Source organism: Sebastes fasciatus, chromosome 13, assembly GCF_043250625.1.
Source record: "Sebastes fasciatus isolate fSebFas1 chromosome 13, fSebFas1.pri, whole genome shotgun sequence".
NCBI lineage: Eukaryota > Metazoa > Chordata > Actinopteri > Perciformes > Sebastidae > Sebastes > Sebastes fasciatus.
In genome coordinates this window covers 29837131-29862501 of record NC_133807.1, presented here as the reverse complement: position 1 = coordinate 29862501, position 25371 = coordinate 29837131, and the positions used below count along the sequence as shown (strand labels likewise).

Sequence of the window (25371 nt, the reverse complement as noted above, 5' to 3'; positions counted from 1 at the left end):
TGAAAATGAGCATAATAGGTCCTTTTTAACCTAATCACAAACATTTAGTCTATTCTGTGTGATCTTCTTTTGATAATTAGTGTCTGGAGCCCCCCCGGGGAGGCCTGCCTCACACTTTGAAAACCTCTGGCCTCAAATAAAAAGAGATATTACTGCTGAAAAACACTGCATCCAAGAGCTCAAAAATCAATCCCAATATACAAAAAACACTGAAGCAGGAAAACCTAAATTTTGTAGCATTGAAAGCGTTTCCATTTGGCCTCCAACTCTGTGATCTCAGATGTCAGCGTGTCCTTGAATGCACCACATGTGAGAGTTTTCAGTCCCTGCTCAGCAGCTTTATGAACATGTGACAATAACGTAACTCTGACTCAAGTTTCAAGTCTCTGCTGGTTGATTTTTTTTTATATGTTAGTGAAATGAGCTGAAGCCGGTGGCTGAATGGGGTGTAGCTTTAAATGGTCTAATGACTATGGTATACTTTGGGAAATGGTCAGCAGTAATGTACACAAACGTATACAGAAATTATAGTTAATCTACTAAATCAAGCATAACACTAGTATGGTCTTTAAGTATCCACTTCCTCTTCCTGTTTCAGTGTAAACATTCAGTTGTGCCACTACATCTGCCCATTTACGTCTGATCCCCATCTAGCTCTCAGTGTTCTTCCTTTACTTTTATCCTCGCTAACTCTTCTCTTTACGGCATGTCGAGCTCCGTCTCTCACTCACGCAGCCTTTTCCTCCTCCCTCTCCCTTTACTCTCTCCTCCCTCTTTCCTGCAGCCGTTGCTCTATGCCAGACCACAGCTGGACTTGGCTTCCTCGCCTGAATCCAATTGATTCGCTCACCATTCAGCTGATCCCCTGCTCTGATTAATGCATGGAAGCCTAGCTCTATCTGGTGACAGATCGATTGGATCCAGACGTCAAACGCTCGGTGCCAAGAAGGAAAGAAAAGAGGTCTGAGTGACTTCAGTGAAGCCGCAAACTGTAGACTGGATACAATGGGTGATCACATTGTCTCTGCCGAGTTTTTCCATGAGTGTACACCAAAAGAACCTCGGTCTTTGATGAATGAAAAATACTGCTATAACCTCCTTTTAACGTGATGACCCATTAAAAAAAGAAGTCTGATCTTAACCTTCAATTAGCCAGTTTCACGTCTCGGGCAGCCGGCTTTACTGCGCTCACATGAAGAGATCTGGCTTTGGGGAGAAACTCAATTATGGAAAAACTATTGCACACACAGAAAACTCCCCGACAAACTGATGTCATAGAGTTGAGGAGAGGAGGGGAAAAAAGCAGGAAAACTCCCTGATCATAGGCACAGACAAGCACATCCCATCCCTTCCGCCTGCCTCTCCAGTTATGGAGCTGTCCAAAGGTTTACAGGACAGTTACTGACATCTTTTTTTTTCCAGACGAACCAATGAAAACAGTGAACAGAGCGAGCCGACGACCTCTGACCCGCCACAGCAAAAAAATGTGGAACGTAGAGAGAGTCACAGAGGAAACCGGGAGGGTGGATACAGTTTGGTTTTCTGGCTTGGAGCCGCTTTGGTAGACGGGATAGCGGGTGAACTGATGGGCTGCATGACCTCGTGGGCAGGACCGCTAACTGTCCCGTTAGCTGATGACAGAGCAGAAACAGGATCTCCGAATAGTCATGCTAGCTTAAAGGAATAGTTTGACATTTTGGGAAATACGCTTGTTCTCTTTCTAGTCTAGAGTTAGGTGAGAAGACTGATACCACTCTTGTGTCTGTTTGTTAAATATGAAGCTACAGCCAGCAGCTGGTTAGCTAGCCTGGCTCTGTCAAAATCTGCCAATCAGCACCTCTAAAGCTCACTAGTGAGCACCTAATATCTCAGGGCCGGCTTAAGGCTTAGGCCATAAAGGTGGTCGCCTAGGGTGCAAACTTCTGGGGGGCTCTGGTCACCCTCTAAAAAAATAATGATTTTTTTTTTTTAATGCCGGTGGGCACCCTTCCTCTCTCTCTCTCTCTCTCTGTCTCTCTCTCTCTCTCACACTTTTTCATCTACCCGGACAAACGATTTCTTGGCCAGAACCAGGAAGTTACGGTGACCGGCCAAGAAATAGTCCAACACATAACCCCCAGTATAATCACAACGTGACAACTTTATGCTTCATTTTTTGTGCCGTTTCAACAAGTAAGATATAGGATGTTAATTGGAGGTGCAGCAGGTTTTGTTACCTTCGGACAGAGCCAAGCTAGCAGTTTCCCCCCCGTTTCCAGTCTTTGTGCAAAGCTAAGCTAAGCTAACCAATTCCTTGCTCTTACAACATATTTATATTTATTTCTCAACGTCAACAAAAACCTCATTTATACTTCTTCAGAAAAACTTGTGCAGAGCAGCAGAGATGGTTCACGGAGCTCGCAGAGAGCCACGCTGCGCACCTCCTGAAAAATGTGACTACGCGCCGCTACACACTGCGTGCGCCGCAGACATTTTCATTGGACATGAGTCTTTCAGGACAAGCCTCACATCCATGACAACAACAACAACCTTATTAATTCTGGGTACAGGAGCTCCTCCTCCTCCTCCTCCTTATCCTCCTTATCCAAATCTCTTTTTTTTCAGCCATGGAGTTGTGTTGCGCCAAACTTATATGGCACTATTGAAGACTGGAACTAGACCGCCTGACGAAGGATTTGAAAATTGCGAGTCCAAATCGAAAAGAAATGACATGCTGCGTGTAATCCGCCGCCGTGCCATACGCCTGGCGTACGCGAGAGGTGCCCCCACCATCCTGCTCATATAATGGACGCACAGCTGCAGGAGTATTAATCAAGAATAACGCTGTGGTTAGCTGACAGATACCTGCAGATATTAGATATGCTCCAGTATCCACAACAACAACAGCCCATTGTGTATCCTATGGGACCAGTTCCAGCCCGACTCTCTCTACTGTATGAGAACCTCCTCAACTGAGGCAGGACGTGTCCAAACAAGACAAATGCCTTAACCAGTGTGGAAAAAAAAAAGACTACTACGACACCATGGAAATCGTGGAGTCAAATTTCAAGCTGGACGGTTCAAAGAAGGGAGTGTGGGAGCGTGTTGGGGAGAGGGGGAGGAAAAACTATTCTTTCTCTGCTCATGTTTGGAAAGAAGGAAAAACTTCCTCAGCTAGTATGATTGAATTTATACCGACTAGCCGGTCTCTACGAATCATTAAACTATGAGCAACACATTTTATTGACATGACTGTAATCTGACTTGGAGCTCAAGTTGCTAAAAGACATCCAAGCCACTTCCACTATGCTGACCGCTTGACAGTCACATTCCTCACTGAGAGCTGCAGCTGAAGGAATGTCTAACGCAGCACAAAGCTGCTGTCGCTCAGCACGAGGACCAAAGACGAGAGAGAGAGCATTCTCTGGAAGGGTTGGGTCGGTTGCTGCTTTTGGGACAATGGTGTATAAATATATATATGACTAAATTTAACTATTACCACAGTTAAAGCAAAAAAACAACTTTGTCTTGATTCAAGCTAACTAACTACATGTATTTCTGCTTTTGTTCACCACCGAGCGTTTGTGTTAAGCGTGTTACTGTGTGTGCAAACCACATGCGGTTCATAGTTCACTGCTGCATGTCATAAAACGTCCATTATTGAATGACTTCACCTTCACTTTTCCTTCCACAAAAGCTCCTTTCTACTGTAACCTTGCTCCGTCTTCTTCAGCCTCTCTCTCGTGTTTCTTCACACTCTTTTCCGAGCAGTGATCTCACGGTTTCACTAGCCAGTGAAGTACTCCCATCCCCCCCAACACACATACATACATACAGCGTACGTACATCCAGTATGATTTGAAGATAACAGAACATTGCCAGGGTTCGTCCTTGAGTGGAAAACCATGAGGCGCTTTTCCTACAGCGCCAAACCCCCCTGAGCTGGCGAGGCGTTACTGAATGAAAGACTCCCCGGTAATGTTTTAATACCAGCAGAAAGACTTGGCATCAACAAGATGCTCAGGCATGACGGCTTTAACAGAGCCTCTGAAGAGAGCTTGTAAGTCCTTTGATAACTTGTTCATTTTACTCTTCCAGAAAATTAGACACAGTATTTAATTAAGTGGGTTGGACGGTGAACAGAACATAACAGTCTGGCTGTCGCGATGAAGGAATTCCCCCTGCGGTAATGATGATTGACTCAGTTTATTGCAGTTTTTTAGTGCTATATAAATAGGCTTCATTGTTCGGCTATTTTTAGGTATATTGTTGCCTTTTCAATGACAAAGATGACAGTTTTAAAACTAATTAAATACTTGTTTATTGTTAAATGCAGAACACAGAAGGCTAATGTGGCGCTGACGGTGAAAAAACACTTTAAACTAAGTAAAATACGTACGGAGACAACGAAATCAACGAATCATAAACGTCACTAAAAACCCGTCACAAACATAACTTCAAAATAACTCAACACTCTGGGACACGAAGACCGGTCTCCTGGTTAAAAGATGTGTGTTTGCAATGCTGAAGTGTCTTAAACTTGCATTCTCTCTAACAGCCAGCAGGGGGCGACTCCTCTGGTTGCAAAAAGAAGTCTGATTGTATAGAAGTCTATGAGAAAATGAGTCTACTCCTCACTTGATTTATTACCTCAGTAAACATTGTAAACATGAGTTTATGGTCTCAATCGCTAGTTTCAAGTCTTCTTCAATACAGCTTGATGTTCATTTAGTAAATTATGGTCCCATTTAGAGTCAAATAGGCCATAATGCAGGGGATGCTTTAGGGCGGGGCTACCTTGTGATTGACAGGTCGCTACCGCGGCGCTGTCCGGTCTGGGAGTTGTCCGTGTTTTCGTCTTACAACTTTAACCCTTTCAGTGTGTTTTCAGTTCATGAAAGTTGATTATAACCTTTTTTGTCGCCTGAAAATTTCTTATTCAGCGTTCAGTTGTATTTAGCTCCACCCTCTCGTGGTACTTCTGGTTGTAAGAAACCAACATGGCGACGGCCAAAATACCAAACTCAAGGCTTCAAAACGGCAGTCCACAAACCAATGGGTGACGACGTCCACTTCTTATATACAGTCTATAGCTATGATGCATCATTACCCTCCAGTAATGGATGACGTTTAATCCCAGAACACTGTCAACACTTTGATATGAGATCTAGTTTGTGTCTGACAATATATGAACATTAATAGAGAAGAAGAACGTCATATTCACCTGTAGGAGGTCATCACTCAGCACCTCAGTTTTCTCAGCCCTGTTGAGGGAAACACAAAAAGCCAAAAGGTCAAACACTGACAACAAAGAGAAATAAAAACACACATACAGATATAAACATATAACGCAATCCGGAGGACGTGAGTTAAGGGACACACCTGTCCCATTGAATTAAATGCCTAAAGAATATGAAGAAATTCAACATGTCTCACGCTGAATCTGTTTTCTTACAAACAACAAGTTTTATTTGAACAAAACAAGACCGAACTTGCTGTTAAAACTTAGATAAACTGATGAGCAAGCAGCGAACGAGACCATCATACTTCACTCTGTAAAGCAGAAGAGTCTTTCCAGCCCAACCTGTCTGCAGTTTGTGCCTGCGGCAAAGTTACAAAGCACATAATGTGCTTAAAAATCCACAATGAAATGTTGTCACATGAAGAAGCATATGTGAATTCCTGGGTACCATTTGGGCACACACACACACTCAACATGTTTATGCACACAACAGGCCCATCACTTCTCGTGCCTGTGGCTGTTTTCCATGCCGGACCATGTCGGATTCTTCCAGCCTGTCCGAACACACACTTCCTCTTGTCTTGTGTCATCATATGCACCTTGTTTGTTATGGCAACAAAGGGGGGAGGTGTGTGTGCATTGGTGGAGGAGGAGGAGGAGGAGGAGGGTGGGAGTTTCCAATTGGCTTGTTGATGTCTGAAACACACCGCACATTGTAGCCGAGTCTGCAGAAAGCAGGACAATGACATCACTCCGAAACGTCTCGGAAATGTTGAGAAGATGCCAAAAATCACTAATGAAACACGCACTTGCTTCTTTGTGTGACCTCAAACTCTCAGAGCAGATTTCCGCCCATCTTGCTGAGCTAGTGAGACCAACCCATCGCTCACCCTGTCGATATCTAACAAATACACCGACCACACACCAACGCGAGCACGTATTACATCCACACACACACACACACACGAATCCCTGAAGACCTCTCCCCTTCCTCTCCACCAGAGCAGGCCTCACACTATAGATTTAAATCTCACAGGGATCAATTAACCCTCTCTCACACAAGAGCTATTACCTAATACTGCTGTAAGTTACACCCTTCAGATACAGGCTTACCTCACTTGTGCCTGAAATATCATCACCGTTATTTGAAAACGCCTTTGGCTGCTGTCTCGAGCTCGTACCATGAAGAGAAGAAATGTTTAGTTCAACTGGTCAAAGACTCAGACAGGTTTTCATTTTATGTGATCAATGAATTGCTGTTTGGCACGCAGTTGAGGTACTGGCAATCATACTGTAATGAGGAGACTCTATTGGGGCGCAAAGTGTCTATTTTTAAAAAAAAAAAAATTTCCAAGACAAATAAAGTCTAAATTCTCTGATTCTAGCTTCTTAAATGTGATTATTTTCTGGTTTCTTTACTCCTCTATGACAGTAAAACTGAATCTCTTTTGAGTTGTGGACAAAACAAGACATTTGAGGACGTCGTCTCGGGCTTTTGGGAAACACTGATCTGACATTTTTCACCATTTTCTGACATTTTATAGACCAAACAACTAATCGAGAAAATAATCAACAGATTAAATGACAATGAAAATATTCGTTAGTTACAGCCCTACTCTCAGAATATACTGTGTGTGGCTTCTTGAATTTTCTGTCTTAATATACTACATATGTGTGATGGCCTCATATACGATCTGCAGCCAGAATACCTACACACTGATCCATATGATCCCGTTACACATTAGGCTTTACTGGCTCTCTACGTGGGCGATCTTTAGATTCCTATCAATATTGAATCAGCATTGATTTGACTGGAGTGCAGCTTGTGCTCCGGTCAGCAGCTATTGTTCTAAGAATAGACTCCCACAATGCTGGAGCCCAGACCCTCAAAGAAAACGTGGAGCAAAACAACTCAGAAGAATAGAAACTGTGTGTTTATGTGAATTCACTTTTGATTAATAAGCCAATGAGAAAATGAATCAAACTCCCAGAATACACTAACACTAAAAACCTGTTTGTATTCATGTATTATATGAGTTTTGTTAAAAGTGCTCTGTGTTAAGCTTCTCTCTCCAAAGTGCTTCGGAGGTATGCGAGGATTTATAAACACTGCTTAAACCACACCGCAACAACTACATGTAAATCAGACTGCTTCCTCTTTTATAGTAAACAGCCCTCTGTTAGCGTGTGACGTCCCCCCCAGCCCTCCGCAGTGTCCCCGTCAACAACCATGGAAATGCTTACTCCACAAAAACCCTCCGTGCCCTTCCTGTACCAAACAGAGAACCACAAGCCGTCATGGAGGGACACAAATGCACTATAAAAAAGTCATCCTAGTGCCATTGTGGCAATCAGTATGACGTTTATGGTTGTTAAAGCTTCAGTAGGCAGAATGGTTTTGGCATCATTGGGCAAAAAAATCCTTAATAACCTTTCAGCATATTGTAATTCAAGTCTTCTGAGATAAAACTAGACTTCTGCACCTCCTCATGGCTCTGTTTTCAGGCTTTAAAAAATCTATCCGTGATGGGAGACGTTGATCAATCACAGGTCATTTCAGAGAGAGGCGGAGGCAGCTGTCGATCACTCACAACTCCGGTCAAACTAGGCAGCGCTGATCAAATATGAATTAATATTCTGTTACTGTAATGCCTATTTCTCTCCTCAAATGTTTTCAGAAACATCTTGTAGTGCGCGGTTTAGCTGTAAAATGAGAAAGTTTGCTCCGGCTGGTGGGCGGTGCTTGGTATTTCCTCAACTTGATCTCAACATGGCTGCCGGGTCACAAACTTTCTCATTAACGCAGTGATTGGTAGACGTTTTTACAGGATTACAGAAGCTACAGATGACGGCTCTCTCCCGGTCCTTTTTCAGAGCTCATCAGTAATGGATCGCTGTCGGGGTGTAAGGACCATTTCAACCAATATAACAAATAGTGTAGACTGGAGAACATCGTCAACCCTGCCTTTAAGTTTGTGTCATCATTAGTCGATCAATCGATGCGGGGATCGACAGAGAAAATAACCAGCAGCTCATTTGATAATCGATTAATCGTTTCGGTCATTGGTGATCAAGAAAATAGTCAGAGGATTTGCTGCTTGTCTTTGTCATATATCATCATAAACTGATTATCTTTGGGTTTGGGAGTTTCGGTCAGACAAAACAAGATGTTTGAAGACGTCATCTGAGGTTCTGGGAGGTTGCAATTGGCATTTTTTTCTATTTGAATGAAGAAAAACAACTTTTAATATCTAACACACTGATTTGACCTTCGTGGTTGTTTGTAGTGATCACCGACTGCATAGTTTCACTTCTTAATTAAACTCGATACTGCAAACCATTTATTCATAACTCCCACTTTGCTTTGGTCGTGCAGAGAGAGGCACCAGAGGATTTCCTGGTATCCAGCTGTAATCCACCACAGTGGGTGTATGTGGTTGCAAACACTTCTGCCTCTCAGTTAGCAAGCTGTCATTCCGCTCAGTAGAGTTTTACTGCTCTTACACAACATATGGAGGAACGTATACTCGAGGAATCTGAGGCCAGTGGCTACAGGCTATTCGGTTGGAAAGTCTTTTTGAAGAGACATTAAGGAGAGCATCATCTGCAGACCCCATTAAAGGAGCAATAACTGGAGACATGGTCTCAGTGGTGGCTGCTGATAGAGAGCAGGGCTGGAAACCCCTGTGGGGACGGAGATGAAGGGAGAGGAGGAGGAGATGGTATAGATATTGTGTGTATGTGTGTGTCAGTATCACCACAGTGTTTGTGTGCACGCCCTTGACAACAACTGCAGAAATAACAGTAACTCTAAAATATGATCTTATACTGTTTAGACCTGTACTGGTGTGAAAGCAGTGGGTGTCAGATAGAGCTGTATGTCTTCTGTGAGCCCAGAATAGCTGCTTTCCGGTATACTGAGAGATATAAAGAGGAAATTAATCTACATAGAACTCAATTTGTCAACTGACAGAAAACTAATTGGCAACTATTTTGATAACCAATTAATTTATTTAGTTATTCCAATAGGATATATTTCAATAACTACCTGGACTGGTAGCTGGAGAGGTGCCCTTGAGCAAGGCACCGACCTCCCAAGCTGTTCCCCGGGCGCTGTATAGCAGTGTGACCACTGCTCAAAAGCTGATTTATATTTTTACATCAAGCAAAAATGGCAAATATTTCCTGGTTCTTGCATCCAAATTGAGCTAATTTCCTGCTTTTCTCAGTTTTAAATCATTTTAAAATGTATATATTTGTGTTTTAGGGTGCTGGTCAGACAAAATAAGACATTTGAATTTGTCATCTTGGGCTCATGGACCTTATGATTGGCATTTTATATTTCATAGAGGATTGATAATAAAAAAAAAAAGATCAATTGATGAGAATAAGTGTTAGCTTCAGCCCTAAATCTAACTATCACAGATACACTATAAGGCCCCACATAGATAGTAGGAGGATATTAAAGCTTAATACTTAATTAAATGACACCTGGAGACTAGGTTACCTTTCCAGACTTCTTGTATTGCACTAAAAAATCAAAGTTCATGTGACATGTGGGCAGGCTTAGTTTCTATCTGACATTACTCAACTGCAAACGGAAGCTTTACTTTCCTCTAATTTAACAATCTATTCAGGTATTACGCAAAAAAAAAAAGAAAAAAAGAAAACGTGGCCCAGCCCTTCTGATCCAACAAGACAGCTGACAATGGAAGAATATCTGAAAGATCATGAGAAGCAACAACAACAGACGTTCCAGAACACAAATGTATCATAATATGATACATTTGTGTTCTGGAACTGTTGTTGACATCAACTTGCAACAATTGGAACACTCACCTTCCAACAGTCTGGTTGGCGAGTTGCTTCATGCGGTTAAACTGTTTCTTCATGATGTTGTTTTATTTTCCTCCTCTGTGTCTCCTGCTAGTGTGTAAAAAGTTAGCTGTCGTTCATCCACCGTTGATCCAAAAAAGTTGCGCTACGTCGCAGCCATTGTGGCAGAAAAAGGGCTGCTGCGCTCCGGAGACACTTTTACGCACAGAAACTGGATGTTTTACTGATTTAATCTCGGTGTCATTGGAAAGTAGAAAGCAGAGAAGTCAGTTGAACCAGCTCCCGACACGCTGCTGGATCCACATTGTTGCCACGATTATCCGACTTCCTATTAAAGTGGCTGGTTTGAGAGCAACCAGTGTGGTGGAAGGAGGAAGTGCCTTTACTTCCCTACTGTGTTCTGTGTACTGTGTTAAAGCTGCACGGCCCACTGGTGACATGTGATACCTTTAAAAGAGAAGAAAAAAAAAAGCATTGACTCAGCTATTGGCCTGTCATGGTCATGGCAAAGTCATTCACGTTTTTAGAGTTTTCTATCATAGAAAATCACATCTTAGTGTAAAATTAGGATGATTATTTAATATAAATTGCTGAACTAATGGAGCAACTTGGAGAAACATGGCAACAAAATTACTACACTTTACAAAAAAATGACAGCAAAAATGAAGGCTTTTAATTGCATTTATTCCGCTGATCCAGGGTCAGTCTTGGTCACGTCAGGGTTGGCAGGTAATGTGTTACTTTGGACTGATTGGAGATCAGTTCGTTATTAAACGCTCTGCTGCCACCTAGTGGCATTGTGATATTTTGTCACTCATCCCAAGTAGTATATTATGGGGGGGAAATAAAAAAAGGGGTGAAATGCAAAATGAAAATCATGCATAAATTAATAAACACATAAATAAATACGTATAAAAATAATACTATCTAATAAATAATAATATATAAAAATGAATGCAAAAATTAATAAATAAACACGTACATAAATACATATATAAAAAAATAATACTAAATACTAAATAACACTGTATAAAAATAAATGCAAAAATAAATAAATAAATACACACAAATAAATGCAGAAATAAAAACATACATTTAAAAATGATAATAATAATAATAATAATACATAAAAATGCAAAAATAAATAAATACAAACAAAATAAATAAATAAATGCAAAAATAAATATATAACTAAAAATAAGTGCATACATAAATAAATACATATTAAAATTCCTAAAAATAAATACATAAATAAAAAAGTGGAAATCAAACAGAAGAGTAAATAAATAAGGGGAATTAATACAAATGTAAATAAATAAGAAGCAAATTAAAACAGAAACATCAATTTATGTCAATTTTATCAATTTATGAATAACTACATTTATTTGTAATAATATTTCTGCTACTTGTAATGGCATATTTATTTATTTATTTATCAAGTTATTTTTTTATTTATTCATTTATTTTGGCAGGTTCCGTCCTCCATAGTATCTGAACATACAGATAATTTGGGTTCTATCATTTCTACCTCTGAGATTTTGCACCGCCACCCAAATACCATGGAGGTGAATTTAATTTTTCTCATGGTGCACAAATCAGCCTCCCTGCATTACAGTAATAGTGAATTCTCTCTGTCGGCATTGTTATTTATGATATTCAGGCTCACAATAGCTGAAAAGCATGTTCAGACAAAAGGCAAACCTCTGCCTTATCTGCCTAACACAGCCTATAGGATGAGGGTCAATATTGTCTACATTGTAAAACCATTCCTATCTGACCAGCAGTAATGTCATTGGACCTATGAGCTGTTTGTCATGGGACTGATAATGACTATATGGTCCCAATAAATGGAGGGAAACATGTGGAGTCTGTTAATTCCTATGTGCATAGAGAGGAAAAGTCTTAACTTTGCTGAAGGTACTTTAACCCCGGTTTGTTGATGTTAAAGAACAACTAGTGGCATAGCTTAGTTTCACATCCGTCACGTCTAGTGAGAACTCAGAACCACACAAAACAGCTTTGAGAGAGAATACACTCTCTTCTGTAGTGATAAAATTAGGCTTAATTTGTCCCCGTTTTCCTGGATATCTATTCCTCATTTAGCCATCAAACTTTTCAGTCACATTGTACTCAGTATGGCTGCTTTCAAAGTCTTGTCATTAAAAGCAGCTTTAAGAATTGCAAAAGGGTTTGTGCTCTTGAATCCAGGCTTTTCAAAAAGCAATATTAGGTGCGCGTTTCCAAAATCAACACTCCCATTTCATAGTAAAATTACCCAAACACTGACAGAGAGATGCAAAAAGAATTTATTACATTTGCACAGGTGATGCTGACGTGCCGACGATGATCCATTGACAAAAACGTGCACATTTTCTCACAGTGTGTCACCTGTGCGTATTGAATAAATGGATTCTATTTGCATCTTAAGAGCAACTTTTACTTTTTCTGTCAGTTTGCAGTCAACATTTCTATGACACATACTCATGTTTGTCTACTCACAAGCTCCTGTAGGTTAGTCCATAAAACCATCATCAACCCAAAGGATCTTCAGTGATCCTGGTGTCTGATATCTCTGCCTACAGCTGGATCTCAACCACTGTGCAAAATGATCCTTGTGTGACCATAAGAAAACCTTCAATTATTTTTATTAAAAGGACCAATATGTAATATATTTACTGTAATAAATCATAAAATGACCATATGTCATCAAAGATTACGGAAACTACGAAGCTAAATTGAAATACTGGCTTCTCCGACAACAATGCTACAGCCAATATGTTCTCCTTTGAAATTTCCATTCTGGTCCGGAACATCTGTTTTTGTTTTGGCCGGCGTGATCCCGTCCACTGCCCATTTCAACACCCTACTGCCACATATGAAGCAAATCGGCACGCAAACACAGACCAAACCGAATGGATCAACAGAGATAACGTTAACGTTAGATTCTATCCGACCTGAAAAGCCTCAGCACACATCTCTCTAGGTGGTCCGCGTGCAGCTGGGTTATCAAGACAGCACTAACAAACGGCTTCAGTGTTTTTAATTTGGACTGAAGTACCCATTTTAAAACACTAGCTGTCAGTGCTAAATATTGATCCTTTAATATGCATCCTACAAATATAAACAAACCATCATATAAAAACAGCAAAGGATTTAAAACATTTGCTTTTGTGTTTCCTGCAAGTGATCCACCAAATGGAGATGTCTGTGTGCAAACTCTCCTCCACGACATTCTTTCATTTAATGTGTGATCGTCTTTTGGGAAATGATTCATTTGTGAGTGGAATCTGCTGTATCATGAAATTATACAATTTAATTTACTAAGTAACTTGGAGTAATCTTTTTTCCCAGAGACCTTTCTCTGGGGTAAACGTTTATCACGTGTTCTCACTTAGATCCTTATCTCGCCTTATCTAATATTTCTGTCACAGTTTTATCATTATTAGTATTTAAGAAATTTGACTTTAAGTGTACTGAAGTTTGACTGTATCTGCATGAAAATACCAGGAGAATAAGTCTTTGCATGTGTTGCCATAGACTCTGCTGTGTCCTGCTTTGTGCCCTGTCATGGAAAAGTGTCATCTGAAAACATGTTTGTGTAACTTCACAGTACATTATTAGGTTCCAATCATTGACAAAAACTAGCTGATTTTTAAACAGCTCGTGGCACAGTTCACAAATGTGTCAGCAAATGCATGAAATATTTACCTTTGCAAGTGCACTCTTATAATGAGAGGCCCATGTGATGAGCAAACTATGCTGGATTAATAAGAAAAAGAGTCAATGAGTTCACAGCAGTTCAGTGGAGCAGCTCTACCTAGACTCTAACCTTTCTTTTCAAAGTCCGTGTGATTAGCAGGCATAGAGACACTTGTCTGCACACCTCAGGTCAGCTTGCTCAGTGTTACATCCTCCACTCTCACAACCAGACCTCTCTGAAGAACCATGGCTGATGAGAAGATGGAGATGGAGATGGGGGAAGTCGGGGCGTCTCTCATGTCTTCTGATTCAAAGCCACCTCCGGCTAGACCTCCTAACAAATTTGAGAGGATATTTCAGCCCTGTCTGGCTGAGCTGGTGGGAACTACTTTCTTTGTGTTTATCGGGTGCGTGTCGGTCATCGAGAACGGGGAGTCTACAGGGAGGCTTCAGCCAGCTCTGGTGCACGGCCTGGCTGTAGCCGTCATGGTGGCTTGCATGGCTGAGATCAGGTGAGGGGCATCTTTAATGTCTTATACACATTATGCAAAGTTTATTGTGCCATAGATAATGAGTGTTTTCTTAGTTATCATAGAATTATCTCCTGTATGTTGGATGGACAATAATTAACTACATATATTACGTTTTTTTCATTAGAAATAGGATTTCAAAACACTTCATCTATGGTGGCGTTCAGTGCATATGTATCTTAATGTTTAATTAATTTAGAAATATAATTTTTCTGGTGCTTCTGTAAATTCATTATTCTTTCACCTGATTCTGTGCATCAGATAACACCACTCTGCGTTGAACTATATGAATAATTTTGTATCTTGTTAAAAGAACATTTCCAAAAACTCAGAAGTTTACCTGCAGAACCTGACTTTTGTATCTGCAGTGGTTCCCATTTCAACCCCCCATTCACCCTGGCCATCTATCTATGTGGGGGGATGGAGCTGAATATGGTGGCCCCATATCTTGCATGTCAGCTGGTCGGAGGCGTGCTTGGAGCTGCAATGGCGAAGGTGAACCTGTGCCATTTTTTGTGTCATTAAAACATCCATCTCATACTCTCTTATATGTAACATAAAACAAGACCTGAATTATGGCTGATGCCCACAGGTGATGACCTCGAGAGAGAACTTCGCCAAAGCCCACGGGGCTGCGTTCGCTCTGCTGCAGTCAGACAGCGAAATAGGAGGAGCTGTGTTCGGAGAGGTCGCCATGACCTGCCTGGTCACCATGGTGGTGCTGCTAGGAGCCGTCAACGCCAAGACCAGAAGCCCCATGGTGCCATTCCTGGTGGGATGCACTGTTATCATCAACATCTTGGCCGGGTGAGTAAAAATGAGTGAGAAGAAGAAGAATTGTGAATCTAGAGATGAGTTCATTTCTACAATAAAGTGGATTATAAATGTAGAGATATATATATTCATGGTATTTTACAGGATTGTCCAAGTGAAAGATTTTAAATTATCACATGTAATTTGCATTTTTATCTCACATAAGACCGTAGGATGTCATGTTTATGCTGCAGCAGTGATGCAAATGCAAAAATATACAATTAAGGAGGATTCAAATTCACATAAATATCATTTTCTAAATAATGGGAAGCTCATCTGGATATCTCATACCGGTTTGTTTTATCAGTGGAGATGTATCTGGCACCTGTCTGAACCCAGCCAGAGCCTTCGGTCCAGCCATAGTGAGCAACTACTGGGTTTATCACTGGGTCTACTGGGTTGGACCCATCGCTGGAGGCCTAATAGCTGCTGTGCTGGTTCGGTAGGTGCAACACAACGTATAGCCTACACTTTATACTTAAAAAGGATCCTATTTTTTACTGTATCTGGATTAAAGCTTCATTACTGACTGAACAAATTAAAAACTGTTTTCCTGTTTTTGCAGACTCCTCCTTGGAGACAGGAAGATTCGACTCATTCTGAAATGAGGTCATGAGTACATGAACCCAAGCGGGATAAATCACGAGATGGCTTTATCATCTACAGTACAGTTACAATATAACCCGCTTCTTTTGTTCCACCGAGAATGTTTGTGTATCATTATGCTTTCTTTGCTATACAATAAAATTTGACTTTTTCACATAATTAAAAGGTATAGTTGGTTTTTGTGTTGAACTTGATTCTCTAAGTACAAGGGTTAGAGTTTGATGGTTATAAAACAAAAGCTTGCAAGCTTGTACCGAATGTATTATTATGCTTAGCTTGCAGGTTCATTTAAAATGATACTGGTCCTACCACACTACTTTAGGAGAAGTTAAACTTAAACAGAGTTGTAGATGATTAGTAGGCTGAGTAAAAGTGTCTCTAGTTCGGAGAAATACATTCTGGTATTCTCATTGTAGTGCCTTGACTCGGTGTTTTATTACTTTACTACAACTTTTTTATGACAAACTATACTATGACTTTTTATGACATATGACTTTTTTGACATACTATACTAAGACTTTTTATTATAAAATATAGGTTTACTATGACTGTTTTATGAGGAGGACATTAGGGAAATCTAGTTTTCAAACAGGTGCATGAGATGACATTTATATGTAAAACTTTAGAAAAACTCTCAAACTCATTACCTTCTGAATTGAGAAGAACATTTACAAAAAAAGCTTGAGCTAAAATTCAATTACTTCAGATTTTCAACCACAAATGCTGCCGACTGTTAAAAGGAGACCAAATGGCAACCTTTTCAAAGCCAAGAGACATCTCAGCTCCAGCTTTGTGTCCCCGGTACCCTGTCCCCCGGTCTCTATAGCCGGAGCAGTGAATGCCTGTTCGGCGCTGGAGGGTATCACGCTGTTTCCATATTGTACCCCTGGGCCTCCCCACAGCAGTGGCCCACATGGGAAAGCAGGCCAGGCGGTGGGATAAACCAATTACCCCCCCAAGCCTGGGTGGACTCCTGCCGGTGCACCACGCAGCGGCTCCGGGGCCGAGCCCTCCTGGGCTCATTCCCCATGAGAGCCTGCTGGAATTCCCAGAGATGAGAATAAGTGGTCTCAAAAGCCTGCAGAGAGGCTATATTTTGCTTGGAAATTTGACATGGTGGCCCCCCTGGGACAATACTGAGGGAGGAGACGTCAAACTGGGCTTCTGCGGGATGAAACAAGTTTGTGGAAAGCTTGATTTTTGGCCAACATTTATCAAAATAATATGTTTTGCAACCTTTAACCGTGTCTTATAGATACTTCTGGGTACTCAGAAAATGTTTTTTTTTCCAGAACAATTCCAGAAGTATGTTTTTAGTGGCTGAGATATTTTAAATTTATTGTCTAAAAATCAAGTTTGAACTGAAACTGAAAGACAAAAGATGCATAAAAAGAGGAGCAATAGAGAGACGTATGAATGATAACAAGAATATAAAAAATAAAGAAAAGACAAGAAGTGGACGGAGTGAGAGTAAAAGGCTTCTTGGATTCATGAGCCCTGATGGTTTCGAGATGACAGCAGCCGTGACAATGGTCATTATGTCTGCTGGAGGCCTTGTCACTGCAGGGCCATTGTGTGGGCCCCATTCACCACACAGTCATTTACACTTTCATTGGTAGCTATTTAGTCCTCATAAAAAGTTCAACACACCAATTTGTGAGCCCTGCTCAGCCAAGGAGAAGTGTGGAATAGGCAAAAGAAAGCAGTCGCTTTAAAAGTCAATTAATTGTTCCCCTCTTCTGGGAGGGGCCGAAGGGGAGGATCCTGCAGGCTTTGGGGCCTCACATCTGTCCATTCGTCTTCTCGGGCCGTGCAGGGGCCACACAACTCAAAAGAAAACGTCCAATTCAGTCTGCTCAGAGCTTTTTTACCATCTAAAGAGATTTTGTTTTTCATTTTATGGCCGGGCTATCCTATTATCATAAGAATCTGATTACGGGGGAGAAGATGGGACGCAGAAGGAAAAAGGGCTGAAATAAGCTTGTAGGATACTTCAGCTATAAATCCCGTTCTCCCCCCCCCAAGAAAACAGGGATTATGCAGCATATGATGGAGAATGGGGGTGTAAATTCATTTAAGCCTTTACCCGGTCTCTTAAGGGGCCGGAGTATTCTTGTGAACCGGAGGGCCTCATGAAATTTAGATTTTGATGCACTGTTCATGAGCTCTGTTCACTTCCAAACACTTCACCAGACATACTGCTATATGAACTGACCAGATCGTCTGTTAAAATTAAAAAGAAATCTGCAAATTATGTTGGAAATTTATATATATATAAAACGTAATATGAATTGTAGATTTGTATCTGATGATAAAAAGAAACAAATGCCACTGATCACCATGTTGTAAGGCAGATATCCACAAAGGCCTATAGTTTATTAAAACAGCTTATGCTCAAGATAAATGGGGAAATGTTTGATTTGATGTCAACTTTTTCTAGCCTGGGACAATTAAAATATTAAAATATCAAGTTGTACTGACAAAAACAGAGACTTACAGCCCTAGATGATTTATTAAAGTATGTCAAGTCGATGTTAAGCAAAGCTAAGTTTTTACCTAAAGTCTCAATTACTAAAAGATTTCATATAGTCTCTGAATTAAATTTGTAAAGTGGCTGTATACTGTAATGTATGGAAACTGAACAGATGTAAGGGAAAGCTACTTTCCCCATATTATAAAACAAAACACAGGATTTTAAACTTAAAGGCGCTAAATGCGAGATTGGGAGCACTTCTATTGCCTCCGCATGGCTCTCAACATGGCGACAGCTGAGCCGGCGGCTCGTAGGGGGGAACCGGATGGTGGGTGCTATACGCTTCTGCAGTGGTACCGTCGATCCGGATGGCGTTATCAGCTGTAACCGCCGTATGAGAGCAGTGCAGAGCAGCGGCCTGTGAGCTAGCCAGTGAGGCAACGCTCACATGCACAAACATGCACTAAAAGCACACACGTACGGCCCGACCGGCGTTGTCAACAAAGCACGGAGAAGCTCTGATTACAATACACACAGAGGGAGAGGGACTTCGTTCTCTGCTCAGGTAGACATTACTCCACTATATCTTTACATAGCAAATAGTTGTTTGCGGTTTATTAAGAGCACCTTTAAGCACATATGAATCAGAATATAAATCACAGTCATATATGTACAAGCCTATTTAATAGGACAAAGTGGCAATTATGAATGGCCGTGCTTCAGTCTTTAGTTCAGGGGGGCAATTGTCACACAGAGCCAGCGAAGTGAACAACGGTTGATGTGGGGAGAAGCACAAAGAGGGACCCCTTCTCAGTGTCCCAGGACTGAAGGGCAGTGATGGGAGGCAGACAAAGACCTGCTCTCTCTCTGAGCCCCAGAGCAGGAGGTCCTGCTGTTTGCTCCTGCTCTGCTCCTCCAAGTGTGTTTTTTTCAGCAATTGAATTGGTGACGCTGGATGCCACCTTGCTGGCACATGACAACATTACAGGGATCCACACAGTGCCAGGGCTGAGGATGCCTGTCCGGGCTCAGTGTAGTGCTACAACAACAACACACTTCCTCAGCCTAAAGGGAAGTCACAGGAATTCCGACGCGCTGCCCAGGCGGCCTGGTAGACAGACAGGAAGTCTTTGTATCGCGGGGCACACCCTAACCAAGCTTCCCCGAAGTGTTCTGACCCTGTAAAGAGAAATTCTCCGTCCCCGGGCTTCACGCGGCACTGCTGGAGGGTGTGGATGTGTCCACGCCAAGATGGGACGGACGGAGGAGACCCAGAGGCATCGGCCTGTTGCTCAAACACTCCACTGCGCTGCCAGTACACCCTCGCTGCTGACACCTCCACCAGCGACGTCTGCCGTTCAGAGTCGTGGGAGACATTCCTGATGTGGCCTCGGACCACTGAAAGAAAGAGCAGAACCATCTATAAACTGCTTGCATAGAGGAAATTAAATAGAAAAATCAGTGTGCTTTGGATGTAGAAATCTTTCCTACATGTTATTTTAAATTGTGTCTCTTTTCTGTCTTTTACACCTTAGCTGCTCAACTTTCCCTTATCGTTAAATGAACACGGCAGGTTTGTGAGATTGAGGCACATAAATGAAGCCCAGTGGATCTATTTATTACTTCTGCTCTAAAGCACAGGTCTCTCTCATTCTGCAGCTCCCCTCGACATCTGTTTGACCTCGTCTGCACTGCCTATAGAGCTGCTGCTTTCTGGGCACACAACAGACCAAAAGAACAGCTTTTAACATTAATCTCAGTAACATTTACTTAGGGTGGAGGACGTATTCAGATCCTGTATTAAAAATCTTACTAATCATAAAACTACAAAAGTATTTGTATTAGCAAAACACTTAAAGAATCAATTGTAAAAGTACTCATAAAGGTGTAACATATTATTGTATTATTATTAGTGATGCATTATTAACATTTAAGCAGCATTTTAGTGTTGTAGCAGCTTGTCCAGGTGGAGCTAAATTTATCTACTTTATATTGTATTGATATTGGTATAAATTAGAAGTTTTTTGTGTAAAATCTACAGAGTCTAGTGAGTGTAGCTGTGAAATAAATCTAATAAAGTAAAAATTACAATATTTTTTACACTATTTAAATAAATGTAGAAGAGCAGACGTATAAAGTTGCATAAACTGGAAAAAAGATTAACGCAAATTCATTTTAACGCCACTAATTTCTTGTAGCGGGCTCAGTTTTAAAGTGAAGATAGTGGTATCATATGAAACTAGAAAACCTAAGGAATCCATCGGTAACAACCCTGTCGTACTAGCTTGTCATGAAGGAGGTTAAATAACGCTCCAAACTTACGCTACATTTTTGGCGAGGAGAAACTGTCATGGCCATTTTCAAAGGGGTCCCTTGACCTCTGACCTCCAGATATGTGAATGAAAATGGGTTCTATGGGTACCCACGAGTCTCCCCTTTACAGACATGCCCACTTTATGATAATCACATGCAAGTCAGCACACTGATTTGAGCATATTTTTCATGCTATATGCAGTACCTGTGAGGGTTTATAACTTGACAATTTTTGTCATTGTTTTGTTTTGTTAATTGATTTCCAATAATACATATATACATACATTTGCAGTGGGAATGTAATAGTGTTCTGTCAGTGTGTTTGTATAGTACAGTAAGAGACAGATGTTGGGTTTGTAGAGTAGAGATCATTGTTTACCCACCGAAGTCACTGTTGCAGACGGCCATGAGGAGTTCTGTATCGTTGCAGGGTTGGCATGAAGCTGTGAAGCAGAGAAAATCAAAACAGAAAATCTGTCAATCATTCAGTCTCTCCCAAAACCACGCCTGACCCAAAGCTCTATAACGGACATTGATCGATGGGTGTCACTTCTCCTCCCTTCACACACATACCGGCTTCATTCATCTCCCTCCTCACATCAAAAGGAAGAAGAAACCAGGGGTTAAATGAAGGAATGCTGCTCCTGTGTTTAAGCTCTCTACCCACCACATCAAAACCCCTCTCTGGTCTTGACCCCGTGTTTGACTCCTTTTGTATCCACCTAATTGAATGACCCCCTGTGCCAATGCAGGAGGCTGCAGGAGTCAAACACTTCTTCTGCCAGACCGGCGATGCAGAAAAGATAAAAAACCAGCAGCTGTCTATTATGGACACAGGATGACATCTCCGCACTGGGACCGGCCCGCACACATGGATAAATGCTAATAAACAGACACGCACAATGAAAAGGCATTTGTGGAATCTGCAAAGTATTTGCCGTCTCAATTCAGGCCCTGTGGCCCGGTGCCCTTCAGCCGCCCCGTGGTCTGCTCTGTCCTCGCTGCTTTGTCCTCCCCCCCGATGGAAACCAGACAGCCAGACAAAACACACCACTGACCAGCAGCTGCATGCTCCAGGCAGCATGATTGGGGTCTGTAATTAAATAACCACTATTTCTCCTATAATTAGGACTGGTCTGTCCCTCACGCTCCACGACAGTTAATGCATTACATGGCTTTAAAACTTTATGTTTGGAGCCACTTTCTAATAAGACACCTTTTATAAAGGGTTTATAAGTAACTTACAGCTTAATTGTATGCACTAATGCTTCATGAAACAGTTATAAACCACTAAATGTGCAAAGGCAGAATGTTTTTGGCATCATTGTGCAAATAATCCCTTTCAGCATATTGTAATTCAAGTGTTCTGGGAGAAAACTAGACTTCTGCACCTCCTCATGGCTCTGTTTTCAGGCTTTAAAAAATCTAGCCTGTGACACTTTGGCCAATCACAGGGCATTTCAGAGAGAGAGAGCGTTCCTATTGGCTGTGCTCCAGCTGGTGGGCGGTGCTTGGTATTTCCTAAACAGATCTGGTTCACAAACTTTCTCATTTTACAGCTAAACAGTACACTACAATATGTTTCTGAAAACATTTGAGGGGAGAAATAGGCATTAACGTAACAGAATATTGATTTATATTTGATCAGCGCTGCCTAGTTTGAACGTTTGATCGGAGTTCGCGAGTGAATGACAGCTGCTCAGAGATGGCAAGGCTCCAGCTCGGCTCTGATTGGTTGTTTTCCTCCGGTCGGTTAAACCTTACAGATGCCGTTAGGAGCACTGGAGGACACAGAGGCACATGATTTTTTTTTCAGATTACCTGTCTCATGCACTACTGTCAGGATATAGTGACCATTTTTCAATAATATTTGCTCCCTTTCTAACCACTGCAGCTTTAATAGGAGCATATTTTTGGTTGCCAGATTGTGGAAAAATCCCTTTTATTGATATTCATCCATTACATAAGGCAGCTATATGTGTTGGTAATCTATTAATACATTTATTTTGGTCATGATCCTCTGCAGCCCCTCTCCAAAAGGTTAAATAGTTATATCCTCCTGAGACCCAGCCCATTGACATGTGTCCTCTGTAGTGGACATTTTGTCCACATGCATATCCTTTTACTCTTTTGACTTACTCTAGCAACCCCTGGTGTATTGTAAAGAGGACATCATGGGCTTTCCAGTGATATGGCATGTGTTTTTTTTTAATCAAGTTGAATGTATTCTTGGTTTAATATCACTCTACAGCCATAATCTGTTCATTTGTTTAGTCTTTTCACACTGAAATGGTCCTGTGGTCCACTACTACAGTGGACATGCTGTAAAATAAAAAATAAAGTTAAAAAAGCTTAAATTGTAAATTTTTCTTCTAACCCTAACTAGGAAGGAAATCACACAAAAAAAGTAATTGGAAGACTCTTTTTTTACTCGGTTCCCAGGAGGATATGGTTCCATCAGAAAAATTAGATTTTACACAACCTGGCAACCCAAAAGTTTGTTACACCTTATACTAAACCCTTTATAATGGTGCAAAAATGTGTATATTTTTTTAATGGATCTTTATGAAGTACCATTAAAGCAGGTCCACTCACTCTGCAGCCCTTTGTGGCCCACGGTGGCTGCAGCTCTCCTGTTGCCCAGCAGCTCGTATCTGAAGCCCATCGTGCGTCTGCTCCAGAGTCCGTCTCTCAGCGGGCTGGACTGGAGGTAGATAGCCGGCCTGTGAGGTCCATCAGCCCGGAAACAGAACACCTGCTGCCCGGGCCTCCCGTCCTCCGTCTCCAGCAGCTCCAGCTCTCCGGACCGCTCGATGAACACACTGGCCCCGCGGAGAGATGGAGACGGCTGGATGCAGACTGTGGTGATGCTCCTGGAGGAGGAGGACAGGTTGGGCTCCAGAACCACCCGGAGAGCCTGACCCGGGTAGATCCACTTCACAGAGCCCGAAGTACACCGCAGCTGCACCTGGAGCACAATCCGGGAGTCCAAACCAGCTGCAAAACCGCTGGATCAGCAGGGAAAACAACAAATTCATCAATGTGAAACTCAAATTATTGCTATGTTGCATGGATCACATTATTACTAGTTGCTTTATAAATGGTTAATACATAATTTACTAATGCTTTTTGATTATAGTTATAGCTATAAGCCATTAATAAGAACAAAATTTAGGTTGCCAGGTTGTAGAACACCCCATTGGCTGGAGTTATCCTTCTATTTCATAATAATGCAGATACAAATGTTAGCCTGATAATTCATAAATAAATGCTCATGTGTTTCTTACTATCTAATAAGCATCAAATCTGCAGTTTTAAATGTTAATAAGTTATTAATAAAAGGCTTTTAATCATCAAATCTGCAGCTGTAAACTTTGGATTTTTGTACAGATTGTCTGCAGGTCATTTCTGGACGTTTCCACAGCACCTAGTAAACCAAAAGTTGTTCTAATTAATGGCTTTTAACGGATCTATAAAGCCTGTATTAAAAGCAGTAAAACCATTAGAAGAGTTGCCTTTTAAAAGGCCATGTTTGCACTTTAAGTTATTATTAAAATCCCCCTCTTTAAAAGGCCAATAATCTTGCAGAAATGAGAGAAGTTCCTCACCTTCCAGTCCAGTTGCAGAGGTCAGCTGCACAGTGCAGTAACTGCAGACCCAGCATGCACATCAGAATAATCACATTTGGCAACATCTCACCCACATAAAGACAAACATCCAGACAGAAGTGGACGGTGGTGCATAGTTAGAAAGTGTGTTATCGAGAGGAGACTGCAAGAGCTCTGCTGCGACGCGACACTGTGACTCAACTTCACTAGATACTCCCTCTTTTCCTCTCTGTCTCATTAGGACTGATCCAGTTGTTGGCTGGCTGCTGGACTCTTTGTCTCTTTAGAGAGCAAAGACAATCAGTTTGAAAGCCTTCAGCCATCTGTTTTACACCAGTAATTCATCCACTTCTGAGAGGCAGGTTTATTATTTTACTTTTTGCATTTTATATCCGACATGAAAATAGCAAAACTGAAATACAATTAACCAAAAATGATCAAATTGAGTCTAATTTGATCACCAAATCATGAATCAAACTTTACGTCACTCACTGCGCCATAGCAGGTAATCTCATCTTTATGCATTTCAAAAAGTAGGCCAGCCGAAAAATAGACAAAATAAAGAGGGAAATGTGTATAAAAGTGTGTGTGTTTCTGTGCTGGAGCTTCATCTAGTGGCGGGATGATGCAGTGCACCATTGACCTCACATCTGGAGGACAAAATGTAGTCCTCATGCAGCTTTCAGCACTCATGAGGAGGAGGAGGAGGAGGAGGCTGTAACTCAACAACCACTAATATTGTAAGATGAGTTCAAACGTTACCAGCTTTCAGCAATGATTCATCCACTGTGGATGAGTGCTTCCACTTCATTTTAACCCAGCTGGCTGCAGGGCTCCTTTGTGAGAACAGAATTTGGCACCGTTTCAAAGTCTTGCTGGTGGCGACATCTTGTGGAGGTATAAAGTCTGCAGAGCGTGTCAGCAGGCAGGCAGCAAGGCCTCAGAGGGCTGCAGCCTCTCTGGAGGTTTAGACCCTCCAGGGCAGCAAGCATCACATCAAAGGCTTCAGCTTCTTGATGGCTATGTCGTTGAGTAAATTACACTTGTATGGAGAATTTTGGCCAGATGTTTGTCACAGCTGCAGGAGAAGCCTTCGCTGCCCAAGTCACTTAATCTTGGAAGTTTGGATGATATTGGAAAATAAACGCTTATTTACAAAACATTTGGGGATGAATGCAGAATATAAGATAAGATAAGATAAGATGAACCTTTATTAATCCCTGGAGGGAGTTTCAGGTGTCAAAGCAGCAACATCAGCAAACAGAGTGAAAC

General features: G+C 41.5%; 3 protein-coding genes across 8 annotated transcripts in view; 1 reads left to right on the top strand and 2 right to left on the bottom strand.

Annotated features, from left to right (window-relative positions):
- arhgap17b (Rho GTPase activating protein 17b) overlaps window positions 1–10490 on the bottom strand; it is a 31629-nt gene extending 21139 nt beyond the window's left edge. For 3 of the 5 annotated variants that reach the window (XM_074656781.1, XM_074656782.1, XM_074656780.1), the window contains exons 1-2: window positions 10061–10490; window positions 5204–5243 (exon numbers count right to left, since the gene is read on the bottom strand). In XM_074656781.1, coding sequence (XP_074512882.1) covers window positions 5204–5243; window positions 10061–10113 — 93 coding nt within the window. In that variant the 5' untranslated portion in view covers window positions 10114–10490. The remainder of the gene's footprint in view (window positions 1–5203; window positions 5244–10060) is intronic. The other 2 variants (XM_074656783.1, XM_074656784.1) reach the window with 2 other exon arrangements.
- Window positions 10491–13856: 3366 nt separating this feature from the next.
- On the top strand, window positions 13857–15864 carry aqp8b (aquaporin 8b). Its single transcript, XM_074656788.1, has 5 exons — window positions 13857–14268; window positions 14655–14781; window positions 14879–15093; window positions 15407–15541; window positions 15665–15864. Exons 1-5 carry the CDS (start codon window positions 14003–14005, stop codon window positions 15705–15707), a joined length of 786 nt encoding a protein of 261 aa, XP_074512889.1. The 5' UTR covers window positions 13857–14002; the 3' UTR covers window positions 15708–15864.
- Window positions 15865–18702: 2838 nt separating this feature from the next.
- Window positions 18703–24971, bottom strand: LOC141781202 (meteorin-like protein). 2 transcript variants are annotated; one of them, XM_074656771.1, is made up of 4 exons: window positions 24100–24971; window positions 23066–23499; window positions 20875–20934; window positions 18703–19576 (listed from the first exon to the last, which is right to left on the bottom strand). In XM_074656771.1, exons 1-4 carry the CDS (start codon window positions 24183–24185, stop codon window positions 19239–19241), a joined length of 918 nt encoding a protein of 305 aa, XP_074512872.1. In that variant the 5' UTR covers window positions 24186–24971; the 3' UTR covers window positions 18703–19238. The 2 variants fall into 2 exon arrangements, with proteins under 2 accessions (XP_074512872.1, XP_074512873.1); XM_074656772.1 differs by having other exon boundaries at window positions 23087–23499.
- Between the last annotated feature and the right edge of the window lie 400 nt (window positions 24972–25371).

Bases quoted from the DNA above. Each gene is read 5' to 3' on its own strand.
- aqp8b (XM_074656788.1), top strand. From the start codon at position 14,003: ATGGCTGATGAGAAGATGGAGATGGAGATGGGGGAAGTCGGGGCGTCT. The intron at 14,782-14,878 runs GTGAACCTGTGC...TGATGCCCACAG, and splicing joins TTGGAGCTGCAATGGCGAAG to GTGATGACCTCGAGAGAGAA. The intron at 15,094-15,406 runs GTGAGTAAAAAT...TTGTTTTATCAG, and splicing joins ATCATCAACATCTTGGCCGG to TGGAGATGTATCTGGCACCT.
- LOC141781202 (XM_074656771.1), bottom strand. From the start codon at position 24,185: ATGTTGCCAAATGTGATTATTCTGATGTGCATGCTGGGTCTGCAGTTA. The intron at 20,935-23,065 runs GTACTTCATAAA...TCTGCTTCACAG, and splicing joins TGAGTGGACCTGCTTTAATG to CTTCATGCCAACCCTGCAAC. The intron at 19,577-20,874 runs GTGGGTAAACAA...TCTTTCTTTCAG, and splicing joins CGTCTGCAACAGTGACTTCG to TGGTCCGAGGCCACATCAGG.